The sequence below is a fragment of the Hemicordylus capensis genome, chromosome 4 (genome assembly GCF_027244095.1).
Source record: "Hemicordylus capensis ecotype Gifberg chromosome 4, rHemCap1.1.pri, whole genome shotgun sequence".
In the NCBI taxonomy this organism is placed as follows: domain Eukaryota; kingdom Metazoa; phylum Chordata; class Lepidosauria; order Squamata; family Cordylidae; genus Hemicordylus; species Hemicordylus capensis.
The window spans coordinates 18238328-18251597 of record NC_069660.1 but is presented as its reverse complement, the minus strand read 5'-3'; the positions used below and the strand labels follow the sequence as shown (position 1 = coordinate 18251597).

Here is a 13270-nt window from a genome sequence, read left to right as displayed (position 1 = left end):
GGGCATGAAAATACAGCCTGTGAGTAAAACAGTAGTCTCAATCAAGGGCAAAGACCAATAGGTGCACATTCTTTTTGATTAGCTATATGTAGGTGGTTAAGTCCCAGTTCGTGGCTTGAAAATACCATTTTTTCTAAACAAAATGGAGACTTTAATGCGAAGATTTTTATGTTAAAAGAAATTATAAAATGTGTACAACAAAACCTGTGTCTATCATGTTTCTTATCCATGTTTGTTATGCAGAGACTTGCTCTTCCACAATTAAAATATTGTTCCACAGTATTTACCTGTGATCCACTTTCATCAAAAATTACATGTACTGCTGTTTTGGCAACTGACATAGTATTCTTCCTCATAAATCCCTAAGAAATACAAGTAATAAATATCTCAGTACAAAAATGAAAGGATGGGGTGCGGGGAGGAACAGCAAAGAAAGAATATAGTTTTATTTAACATCTATTGATGTTTTTGTTTCCTTTGTTGTACTGAAATTCTCTCCAATTTTTAATTTCTCTTGAAAAATGAGTGCATTAATTCACAAATATAGTTGAGAGAGAGCCTTCAAACTGAGGGTATGCAAAACCGTCTCTATTATTTTTACTGTTATTTCCTCCTCATGGAAAAATGACACAAGTTCAGAACATTTATAAAAAAGTGAACATGCAACTTCTGCAAAGGTAGGATTTTGCAAATTTTTATTTCACATTAGTTCAGAGTGAAATATTATTGAAGATCCTTCTCCATAATTATTGTATAGCACACCTGCCTGTTCTCACCAGTGCTCCTTCCCCATCTTTTGCTGTTGGCTTAACTAAACATCTTGGGCAACAAACTGCCACTCCTTCATTCTCCCCACAGTAAATATTATAAAACTGTTGCTTGATTTGAGACACTTACATGTAATTGCAAATATGCAATGTTCCCTTAGAAACAACACTAGTACTGACTATAAAAAGAGCTATAAAAGCTAAACAGTGATTAGTTGTTTTTGCTTCAATTGGATACAGAGAAATATAAATGAGAGAGGGTGGGGGGAGAATAATCTTACCTGACATTTTTTTGCACCATAAACGTTTCTTACTGCCTCCACAATTTCTAATGCAGAATCAAAATGCATTATTATTTTCTCCCCTTCTTGGTTGCCCACAGACATTGGACTTTTTAGATTTATTGTTAACTTCTTTTTATCTTTTCCTATAGAAGGATGAAGGATATTTATCAGTACTGTATGGTTATTGTTTACTTTATATATAAATAATATACTTGCATGCAAATTAAAAGCTCACAACTCTTGGTTAAATAAAAACCTTACTTCCTTAACAAGGATCTTACAGTTGGCTCATTATAAATACCACATTTCACACTTAAACGGAAACAGCAATTGAAAGTAAAAAAAATGAATTCCTTTCTGCCAATACCTTCAATAATATATATTTCAACTTCATCTTCAGGTATGCTCACAGTTTCCCATTGATGGCCCTAAAAACAAAAAATTGTGGGAAAGAATGCAAGTTCTTAGAGTACTGTTAATAACTTAATATGCAACTGTACTCCAATCTGGCTACTGGTTATCCTAGTGGTTCACTTTAAGAAGACTGCGAAGACTAGTTGGCTAAGATTTCAATGACACTCCTGTAAAATGACCTGCCAGCAAGTTCTTTTGCTAACGATGCTGTATGACATGAAAACTAGCACTGCACCCATGCAGTAGTGCTGAGATGCAGATTAACATTGCTCACCATTGCACAAGTGGAGGTGTTTTTTTACCATTTCCCCTTCTCAAGTCACTGTGCCTCACAAAAAGATGTCCCTGAGCTTTGCTATTTTTCCATGCCTGTTTTGTCTCTAGATTGACCAAGTGATATTTCTCAAGGGGGTGGATTTGACCAGGGTTTCCAGTTGCTAAATCCCAATATAAATTGTTTATTTAATGATTATTTATAATATTTATACCCCGCCCCTCCAGTGCAATACTGCTCAGGGAAGCAGTATCGGGGAAGTAGTATTCACAAAAATGGTAAAACACTCAACATGATAAAACATAATAAATCATACAACTTCGCAAGATTTCAATGTATAGTTTAACTATTAATAAATAAAATCCTAATCAGGGGGGCAGTGTGTTGAGAAGAGAGAGTTTTTAAGGAGAACTCTTGTGTGTTTTTCCAGTCATATGATCAGACAAATGCCACCATTCTAGTATAATTGTAAATATGTACTGGGGAAAAAAATTATAGCAACCACTGTTGAAAACACTATTGCACCAACAGTTTATCATAAATTATGATTGAGACATAAATACATATTTTGAAACTACACATATGCCAGAAAACTAGCAATTGATGGATGTTCTCTTTCAGATACAAATGTCTTCAAAAACATTAGTTTATCTTTTATAAAGTATGAAGTGGCTCAAAGGCACCCCTTCATTAGAACACAATTGATTAAAATTATTAAAATTTTAGTGCAATAAAGCAAACTTAACCTACTTCATCATCCGCAGCCACATAGAAAGATATGCTTCTGCTACCAATATTAAAATCAATCCAAAATTCTTCAAGATTGTCATCTACTGGCATCTGCAGCTAAAACAACATATGAATATATGAAACTGCCTTCTATTGAGTCAAATCATTGGTCCATCTGACTCAGTATTGCCTACACTGATGGCAGAAGCTCTCCAGGTTTTCAGACAGTGGTCTTCCACAGCTGTACCTGGAGGTGCCATGTGCTTCACCACTGTGAGAAATGCAAGCCAAAGAAGCAGAAGTTATACAGTTATGCATAGCATTGAAATTTGTAGAGTGTTTTACATCAAGTCAGAATAACCAGTTTTTCTATCAGTTTATGAAGATTCTAGTCCCCCTTTTTCCATTCTATACGTTTATGAAGATTCTGGTGTACCCTTTGATTTTGTATCAACAACGATGATGATGATAATAATTCTTTTTAAATAAAATAATAATAATAGTTCAAATAAAAGCTAATACACATATTTCAAAATAAAAGTACTTACCTCATGTTTATCAAGGATGACTGATAAACAAGGATAGGTAAAAACCCTGTAAGAAAGCATTTTCAATAATGCATTATTTTCATTTTTCCTCTTTCTCTCTTACTTCTCGCATAAGAGCAACGCTTCACCTTTTCAAAAAACATTTTTCATGGGAAAAATAGCATTCCAGGACTTGTAACCTACCTGCCTCCTGAGCAGAGCTCTAAAGATACTACTGCCACCATACTTAGGACTGAGCTCTTTATTGTTCATTTCGCTAGATTTCATGTTTACAATGTACTTTTTTATTTCACTTGGCATCTTTGTATCCTCCAAACCATTAATTTTTTAGATTGCAAGTCCCTTGGGGACAGAAGCATTAACATTTTAGAAAAATACTTGTAAGTCTCTCAGTCCATGAGATAGAGCAGTTTATAAATAAAAAAAATTGTTCTGGTAAGAACTAATCTGCCTACTTTCCTTTCACTGTGATCTTAACTGATAATTACCATTCACAAGTTAGCCCACTTCAGCCTTAAATGTTCACATGTCTGTCATCATGAATTGGGGTGGATGAGATCATTACGAACTACGTCATTGAATTGTCCCTATGTCTCATTCACTACAAATTTGGTTCAAATCGGTTAGGCAGTCCACAAGTTATTCCACTTGTGCCTCAACCATTCACGCATCCTCCATCTTGAATCAGGCTAAGCGATGGCTCATTTACTTTTGTATTGTTAATACTACCGTGATATTTGGCATAAGCTTATCTCCCCATATATTAGCTCATATCCAGGCTGTACTGATTCTTTTTATCTTAATTTCCTTTTGACAGATCAGAATTACTTTAGATCCTATAATGTGGCCAGGTTTTGCCTAATAGCTAGCAAAATTCATTCAGAGTTTAATAAGAACTAAATATTTTAAAGCCTGTATGTATGTATGTATGTATGTTGTGTCCACTGGTTGGATATGATTTTGTCATACATAGTATAGAACACAAAATGGTATGAGATTTAACACCATTCTGTATCAGGCACATAATTCTGATATCTTGCCACGTTTATACTCAGTATTATTCTGCCCCTAGTGTTGATTAATTTTATATAGTTTCTGTTCATAGTCTTAATTTTTAGCTTATTCTACTCACTGTATTATGTTTTAGGTAATTTTATAGAGATCCCCTATTACATTGTAGGAGTAGATTGTCCTAATTGTTTCTTGTTTATTTTGCTGTTATACTGGTCATAGAACGAAATAAAGACTTGAATTGAATCAGGCTGGATAACATCATTACAAACTATGCCCTTAAGCTGCCCCTATGTGTCCCTACATTGGCATCAAATGTGGTCGAATTAGGTTCCCAGTTGCGCCTCAAATGTTCATGTGTCTGCCATCTTGAATTGGGGTGGATGACATCATCACAGACAATGCCATTGAGGTGTCCCTATGTGTCCCTACAACTGCAGAAAACTTGGTTCAAATTGGTTCAGCAGTTCACAAGTTAACCCAGTTAAGCCTCAAACATCCATTTGTCCTCCATCTTGAGTGGGGTGGATAACATCACCACGAACTACAACGTTTGTTGTAGTGTCACTCACTACAACTGTTCCAAATTTGGTTCAAATTGGTTAGAAGATCCACAAGTTAGCCCACTTTTACATTTACACGTCCGCCATCTTTACGTTTACTGAAATGTTAACACGTATGCCATCTTGAATCAGGGTGGGTGACATCATCACAAACTATGCCATTGAGATAGCTCTATGGTCCCTCCAGCTGAAGCTAATTTGGTTCAAATGGGTTAGGTGGTTCACAAGTTAGCCCACTTGCAACAACAAATATTTATATACTGCTTTTCAACAAAAGTTTCCAAAGCAGTTTACATAGAGAAATAATAAATAAATAAATAAATAAATAAATAAATAAGTTTATTATATATTATAATCTCAAAGGTTTATACATCCACCATCTTGAATTGGGGTAGATGGCATCATCACAAACTACGCCATGAGATTCACATTGAGATGTGAATATATGTAACTCCCTACAACTGTACCAAATTTGGTTCAAATCTATTAGACGGTCCACAAGTTAGCCTATTTGCACCTCAAACGCATCATGGATGGACCACCATCTGGTTAAGGCTGGTTTCGTGGCCACAACCTACCTCTTCAGGAGTGCAGGACCAATTTGGATGGTCCGCCCAAGGAGGCTGTTGGATCCTATAGGATTCCAAGAGGCCTGGAATAGGAAGTTTACCAGGGCAGTAGACACTATCGCCCCTAAGCGCCTTCTCCGTTCTGCTTCAAAACTGGCTCCATGAACAACTACGAGAGCTGAAGTGGCAAGTGAGAAGACTAGAGTGTACATGGAGGAAGACTCAACTTGAATACAATAAGACATGGCGCAAAGCCCATTTGAAGGCTTATTAGAGGGTACTGCAATCACGTGCAATCAGCTGTTGCAGGCGTCACGAGGAGCTAACAAATTCTGCCCGAAGCTGATCTGCGCAGGCGCGGAACCCACTACTTATGAAAGTTGGAAGCACTATCCCGATTACAATAAGACATGACTCAAAGCCCATTTGAAGGCTTGTTTTGTGGCAATACATGCTGTGAAGAAGTAATTCTATTCTGCACATATTGCGTCCACAAGTTCGCGCCCAGTGGAATTGTTCAAAGTTGTGAGGGGATTGACTCGGGTTCCCTCCTCTTAGATCTGGATTTCTCATTCTCCTGCTGTGATGCTTTCAATAACTTTTTTGCAGATAAAATATCTCACATTCGAGCTGACTTGGATTCCACAGTTATGGTGGAGTCAATTATAGAGGTGTCCAGTAACTCCTCTGGCTCAATTAGAATGAATCAGTTTCAGTTTGTGACTCCTGAGGATGTAGACGAGCTCCTTGAAAGTGTTTGGCCTACCACTTGTCCTTTGGACCCGAGCCCAACATGGCTTATAACATCTAGCAGGGAGGCTGTTAGCAATGGCCAAGTTAACATCATAAATGCCTTGTTGATGGAGGGAGCATTGCTTCCATGTTTGAAGGAAGCAATTGTGAGACCTTTGCTTAAGAAGTCTGCCCTAGAGCCCTCAGTGATGGATAATTATAGACCAGTCTCCAACAAGCAAGACGGAGGTACTCATGGTAAGGGGTCATACTTCTAGGGACGCGATAGATAAACAGGTTGCTTACCTGCAACAGGTGATCCAGTAGTGATGCCTCGACATTCATAAAAATGGGTTCTGCGCCTGCACAGGACACTTTGGGTAAAATTGATTAGCTCTTCGCGACACCTTCTAACCTCTGCACCTCTGCACGAGCCACGCAGTACTGGCAGTTAGGTGTCAGTTCAGTTTCTGAATGGCCACCCGGCAGTTTAAAGAATCAGTGTCATCCATAGGAACCGTAAGCTGGCGATGATGATTAGCATCACAGTCGCTCGCAATCCGAAATGCAATGTTTCAATCGCTTGCACTCTGTAGCAGGGCCGGCTGGGAGGGTTTTATGAATGTCGAGGCATCACTACCAGATCACCTGTTACAGGTAAGAAACCTTTTTATCTGGATAGTGAGGCCTCGACAGACATAAAAATGGGTGAATCACGAGCTGACCAAATGGTGGCGGGCAATGCAAGCTATTGAAGCACCCTCTTAAGAACAGCCCTGCCAAATTGTGCCGCCTCTACAGAGCGAAGGTCCAGTGCATAATGCTTCACAAAGGTTTGGTCCAAGGCCCAGGTGGCTGCCATACATATATCTTCTATATCCGAAGCAGCGTGAGCCCTTGTTGAATGGGCTCTAATAGTGGATGGCAGAGTGACTCCCTGAATATCATAGGCCATCTTAATGAGTTCCACTAACAAAAAGGACAGCTTTTGGCAGGATGGCTGAAGGCCCTGGTTTTTCCCATTCAAGGCAATGAAAAGATTCCTTGTCTTTCTCATCTCTCTTGTTCTTTGTAGGTAGAAAAGGATGGCCCTCCGCACGTCCAGCATGTGTAAAGAAACTTCTAGCGGTGTGGATGGATTTCTGTAAAAGGTAGGTAAAACCACGTCTGCATTTAAGTGAAAATCAGTTACTATTTCCAGGCAGAATTACAGGTCCAAACGCATAACTACCCTATCAGGAAAGAACCGAGTATATGGTTCATCCTTTCGAAGAGCAAGTAATTCACTCACGCGTTTAGCAGATGTGATTGCCACCAGGAATAAAGCCTTTAATGTTACCAATTTTAAGGAAGCAGTGGTCATAGGTTCAAACGGCCTCTCCATCAAAGCTGAGAGCACCAAGGAGAGGCTCCACTTGTTGGGTGGCCTTTGAACGGAGTGGGGGGGGGTGTTAATAGATTATTCAACCCCTTCAAAAACTCTTTGCAGTTAGGATAACTAAACACAGTTTTGTGATCCCAGCCACCGTGATGAGCGGAAATGGCCACTAAATGGACTTTTATGGATGCATTGGCCAGTCCACTGGATTTCAAGGAGGTTAGGTACAGCAAAACCTCCCTCACAGAGGCCTCCTTTGGTTGGAATTGGTACTCAGTGGCATACAACGAGAATCTTCTCCATTTGCAGAGATAATTCCTCCTATTCGACTTCCTTTTGCTATTCTTTAATATTTTCTTCAGCAACCCACTTTCCATGCTGTCAGACTGAGGACAGACAGGTTGGGGTGGAGTATTTGTCCTTCTTGTTGAGATATCTGGTCCCTCTGTTGTGGCAACCTCTTGAACGTATGGTTCGACAGCCGTAAGAGTTGCGGGAACCACGGCTGTCTGGGCCACCAAGGTGTGACAACAATCGCCCTGGTGTTGCACCAGTTCCATATCTGGAGCCCTAGATGGCACAATGGCTTTGACACTGCTCCCCCTTGATTGTTTATGTAGCCGATTGCTATGGTATTGTCCATCTGAAGTTGCAGTACTCCCTCCTGAATGACATCCTGAAAGGCTTGCAGTGCCTTGTAGGCTGCCAGAAGCTCCAGGAAATTGATGTGATATGCCTTCTCTCAGTGATTCCACCGGCCTTGTGCTCTGTGGACTCCTAAATCAGCTTCCCATCCGAGCATGGAGGCATTTGTGGTCAGTGTGTAAGTGGGTATCGGGGTCTGAAACGGCATCCCTTCCTGCATATTCACATCTTTTGTCCACCACAACAATGAGTCCAGGACTGTGTGTGGAATTTGAAAGGACAGACCCTGGGGATCCATATTGGGGCGAAAAACATCCAGGTACCACATCTGTAGTTTCCTCATGCAGAGCTTTGCGTAGCGAACAGTAGTGGTACAAGAGGCCATCAGGCCCATTAGGACCTGGACTGATCTGGCCTGTTGTTGTGGAGTGGCACGAAAGTGTAACACCATCTCCTTTATTCGATGGAATTGGTCCTGCGGGAGGAACGCCCTCTGGCAGTCCATGTCTAGTCGCCGAGATACAGAAATACTGAAATTCCTTGTGTTCGCAGGTAGGCAATGATGACAGTCATGCATTTTGTGAACACTCGTGGGGCAGTCACCAGGCCAAAGGGCAGGACATTGTATTGGAAGATCCAACTGCCCAGCGTGAAACGTAAATATCTCCTGTGGGACTCCTGAATGCTGATGTGAAAGTAGGCATCTTTCAAATCCAATGTTGCAATCCATTGCTCCAGGTGAAGAAGAGGCAGGATTGCTTGCAACGTTATCATTCGAAGTTTCCTCACGTCAACATATAGGTTCAGCCACCTGAGATTCATGATTGGGCGAATGCCGCCGTCCTTCTTGGGTATTTGGAAGTATCTCTAATAGAAGCCTGTCAGAGCATGAGCCCACGGAACCGGTGAAATCGCTTCCTTGTCCAAAAGAACCTTGACTTCCTCTTCTAGCGTTTCCGTTTCTGGGGTATATTTTATTCCATTGAATCAAGGAAGAGTCTTGAATTTGATAGCATAACCTGTCCTGACTATACGCAGGACCCAGCAATCTGATGTTATATGTTGCCATGCTTGGGCATGGCTTGCCAGTTTGATGGTGTATCTGGTTTGCAACAAGGTGATGTTGTCCCTTGCGGTTCTGTTGGATAAGCTTGGCTGTTTCGGTTGCTTCAGTTCCGGTAATTGTGGGCTCTGAGAGCAATCAAAGATGTTGTTTCGGCTGCTGTGCCGGCTTATTGCAGCCCTGCTGTTCCGGCTTGTTTCTTTGTGTGTAATTTCTGCGATTGTAGCAATTAAAGGGTCTCTTATACTCCTTGCGCTCATTTCTTCTGTAGGAGTTCTGTCTCTGTTGATATGGCTGAAACCTATTATTTGCAAAACACTGTGCTGTAAACATCTTTGCTGTATACTTAGACTTCTTCAAGTGTTCCATAGTATCATCTGTTTGTTCTGCAAACAGGCCTTTCCCAACAAATTGTAATAACTCTATGCGGTCATGCATATCCTGCATCAAAGTGGTTGACCGCAGCCATGCATGGCGTCGCAACATCACAGCAGTTGTAAGAGTGCGTGATTCTGACTCTGCCAAGTGTTTGGCATTCGCCAGTTGTTGTCACGTAGCCGTCGTGGTCTTAACAAAGACATTATCAAAACACTTTTGAAACTCCTCTGATGTTATAGAGGATCTCTGTGCATGGAGACCTTCCCATAAAGAGTAGGTATATTTCTCAAGACAAGCTATGTAGTTTGAGATCTTAATGGCTAGGCAAGCTGTAAAGTAAGTCTTCCTAGCAAGAACATCAAGCTTCCTGCCTTCCTTGTCTGCTGGTCTGGTATGCCTTCTTCCTGATTTCGCCAAAGAGGCACAATGAATCACCAGTGAATTAGGTAGTGGATGAGTTAGCAGATATTCATTATCCTGCTCCCTTATTCTGTAGAGAGATTCCAGACGTTTTGGAGGTAGTTGTTGAAGTCTGCAAGACCTCTCACACAGATTTTGCCGCCTTTGTGATCACTGGGAGCATTGGCAGATAAACTGGCTGCAAGCCAGATGACTTCTTTAAAAAAAATTATAAACAGGGTCGTCCAAATCTGCTGTTTTCTCAGTGAGATCGAGACCCAGTACCTCTGCCATTTCAGCTATTTGCTGATTGTGGGATCTCATTTCTTCCTTAGGCGGATCCATTGGAAGAGGCATGACATCTGGACTGGGGTCCTTTGGAAGCCGGTCATCTGCATCGTCTTTAGGGTCATCTGAATTGTCCTTAGGGACATCCCCCGAGGAATCTGTAGGGTGTTCTTCTTCATCAGAGGACGAAGGCACATCATCAGGTAAGTCAGTCGTTTCTGAAGGCAAGGGCTCTTTATGACTAGCACACGACATGCTGGCGGCTGGTGTAGACAGTGGAGGTAATGATGTCTGACTCGATACTGATCTGATAGGGCAAGACAGCGGGATGGCAGCTTGCACTGCGGAATCTTGTACAGGAGGCTTGTTTGTACAAGATTCCAAAGTCTGAACTGCAGTGCTTATGCCCCTAGGCACTTCCTTTAAAGGAGTGACAGTCTGAACGGAAATTGAAGTGCAAGGCAGGACACATGGTGTAATTTGTGTGGTAACAGCCATAGAGCGTTCTTGAAGTTGGGGTCTCCTTAGCTTTTCTGCCTGCCATTCGCTGAACAACGTAAATTCTTCAGGAGATAAAGTAGTGCTAGCATCATCCCAACCTCCTAATGGGCACAAACCAATCGGTGTCCTCTGAGAAGGTGTCTTGGGAGGAGGAAGACTATCCATATCATCATCGACATCTAGTCCCTGGGATATGAACCCTGGAAAGTAGAGATTGAAGGAGATGTGTTTTCAGACTGAAGGAGTTGCAGGAGGTCAGGGTCTATGTCTATCTCTCCCTCTGTTGGTGCAACTTCAATCTGCATTCCATCATCCAGGGAGTCCAGCCCAGTCCTTGAAGGAAACATGGATTCCCTATCTATTAGAGATGGTTTCACAGTGTAGCTTGGAGCAATTTTCAGCGTTGAAGATGTGGTAGCTGTCGGCATCGAGCAAGGTTTTCCAACTGTAAGGGTGGCTGATGTCGAAGGAACGTTTTTTCCTTTCGACTTAGTGGACGTCTTGTTTTTACTTTTGCTGGCATCTACACGATGTCGAGTTGGAGTCCCTCCACTCAACATCGAGGTCAGGGTTGCAGGTGATTGACTTGGGGTTGGGGCAGGCAATAAGGACTTCGCTCTGCACTTCCGCGGCTCCATCTGCAGCCCCGACGGTGAAGGAGTGGTATGCTGCAATATCGGAGCTGCCTTATGCCTTTTCTGTATGGCATGAATTGACGGGGAAGAGCATGGGCGCTTTGGGCTTCCGCTCTTCGGTATCGAGGGCTCTTTGAACAGGCTTGGTTTCGAAGCTTTAAGGGAGGTCCCCGCAGCACTACAAGCCATGCTCGAGGGTTTAGACTGCGTATGTGCAGCCCTCGGCAGGGAGGATGAGGTAGATGGGCGGAGCGTGTCTTCCATTAATGAAACTTTCAGTCGTACCACCCTGTTCTTCAGGGTCTGTCTCAAAAATGTCTTACATATAAGGCAAGCAGTCGTGGAGTGTTCTTCGCCCAGGCAGAGGAGACAAAGCTGATGACCGTCTGTGGACGGAAGCTTAGCCCTGCAGCGAATACAACACTTAAAAGTGGTCTTCTCCCTCATAGATGAACTCATGAGCAAAGGAATCTGTGGCTGTCAGGGTATTCCTTTATTGATTTATTACTTGCCATAACAGGGTGAAGTAGGAACACAGATTCTACAACACAGGAACACACGGGCTCTAGACAATATAGGACAGAGCTAGAGACGTTTGTATTAGCCGGTCCGAGATCAATCCACATGTCCGTAAAAGCTAACTATGTCTGTTCAGGGCAAAGAATGGTCGGGCTATCCTAAGGTTGAATACCGAGTTTAACAACAAAATATCTTTAGAGGAGCAACAAAGTTTCCGAGGTCTTAACGTGTAGACAGTCAGAAAGAAACTGAGCAACTGACGCCTAACTGCCAGTATAGGTACTGCATGGCTCGTGCAGAGGCAGGTAGAAGGTGTCGCGAGGAGCTAATCAATATCACCCGAAGTGTCCTGCGCAGGCGCAGAACCCATTTTTATGTCTGCCGAGGCCTCACTATCCAGATCTATGTAGCTTGGGAGTGCTCCTGGACCAAGGCCTCACTCTGGTTTCTCAGGTTGAGGCTATGGCCAGGAGCACTTTCTATCAACTTCAGTTGAAATGACAGCTGCGTCCATTCCTTGAAGATAATGATCTCAGAACTGTGGGGCACTCTCTGGTAACCTCTAGGCTTGACTACTGCAATGCGCTCTATGTGGGGCTGCCTTTGTATGTAGTTTGGAAACTTCAGTTGGTTCAAATTGCGGCAACTAGATTGGTCTTTGGGTTGTCTCGCAGGGACTATATTATGCCTTTTAAGCAATTGCATTGGCTACCAATACATTTCCAGGCAAAATACAAAGTGTTGATGATTATCTCTAAAGATAAACAGTTTAGGATGGGTTACCTAGGAGAGCACCTTCTTCTGCATGATCCCCACTGCACAGTGAGATAACTGAGAGAGGTCCAGTTCCATATGCCACTGGCTCATATGATGGTGACTTGGGAGCGGGCCTTCTCTGTAGTCGCACCTAGGCTGTGGAATGTGCTTCCTATGACATTCATGGTTTAATGTCCTTGCCAGCCTTCAAAAGAGCCCTTAAGACATTTTTTCAGCCAGGTTTTTGGTGCTCTCTGAATGTTTTAAAATTTTAAATTGCTGTTCTTGTTTTATTTTGTTTTTCTTGTGTTTATTTTTGTGAACCATCTAAAGCCTTTGGAGTCAGGCAATATATAAATTTAATAATAATAGCTTTTGTAAAAAGATCGCACAGACTGACTACAAACAAAGGCATGACAAAGTAGCAGGGATGATACACTGGAACATCTGCAAAAAATACTACCTGTAGCCAAACATTGGTGGGACCATAAAATTGAAAAAGTTGAAGAAAATGAAGATGTAAAAATATTATGGGACTTCCGACTACAAACAGACAAACATCTGCCACACAATACACCAGATATCACTGTAGTCGAGAAGAAAGAAAAACAAGTCAAAATAATCGACATAGCAATACCAGGGGATAGCAGAATAGAAGAAAAAGAAATAGAAAAAACAACAAAATACAAAGATCTACAAATTGAAATGGAAAGGCTGTGGCAGAAAAAGACCAAAATAATCCCAGTGGTAATTGGCGCCCTGGGTGCAGTTCCAAAAGACCTTGAAGAGCACTTCAACACCATAGGGGCCACAGAAA

The 13270-nt window shown here is 41.9% G+C and overlaps 2 protein-coding genes across 8 annotated transcripts in view; one reads left to right on the top strand and one right to left on the bottom strand.

The window, feature by feature from the left end:
* Window positions 1-13270, bottom strand: part of SYCP2 (synaptonemal complex protein 2) — a 173825-nt gene that overhangs the window by 114221 nt on the left and 46334 nt on the right. For all 5 annotated transcript variants that reach the window (XM_053245388.1, XM_053245387.1, XM_053245385.1 and 2 more), the window contains exons 12-16: window positions 3017-3062; window positions 2490-2585; window positions 1419-1479; window positions 1049-1194; window positions 288-362 (exon numbers count right to left, since the gene is read on the bottom strand). In XM_053245388.1, coding sequence (XP_053101363.1) covers window positions 288-362; window positions 1049-1194; window positions 1419-1479; window positions 2490-2585; window positions 3017-3062 — 424 coding nt within the window. The remainder of the gene's footprint in view (window positions 1-287; window positions 363-1048; window positions 1195-1418; window positions 1480-2489; window positions 2586-3016; window positions 3063-13270) is intronic.
* The window catches only part of LOC128322985 (uncharacterized), a 41043-nt gene that overhangs the window by 2986 nt on the left and 24787 nt on the right, over window positions 1-13270 (top strand). Inside the window, exons 1-3 of one of the 3 annotated variants that reach the window (XM_053245391.1) lie at window positions 7029-7046; window positions 8471-8570; window positions 10090-10245. In XM_053245391.1, the coding sequence (XP_053101366.1) occupies window positions 8474-8570; window positions 10090-10245 (253 nt within the window). In that variant the 5' untranslated portion in view covers window positions 7029-7046; window positions 8471-8473. Of the gene's footprint in view, window positions 1-6964; window positions 7047-8470; window positions 8571-10089; window positions 10246-13270 lie in introns of those variants that run through there. The other 2 variants (XR_008306120.1, XM_053245392.1) reach the window with 2 other exon arrangements.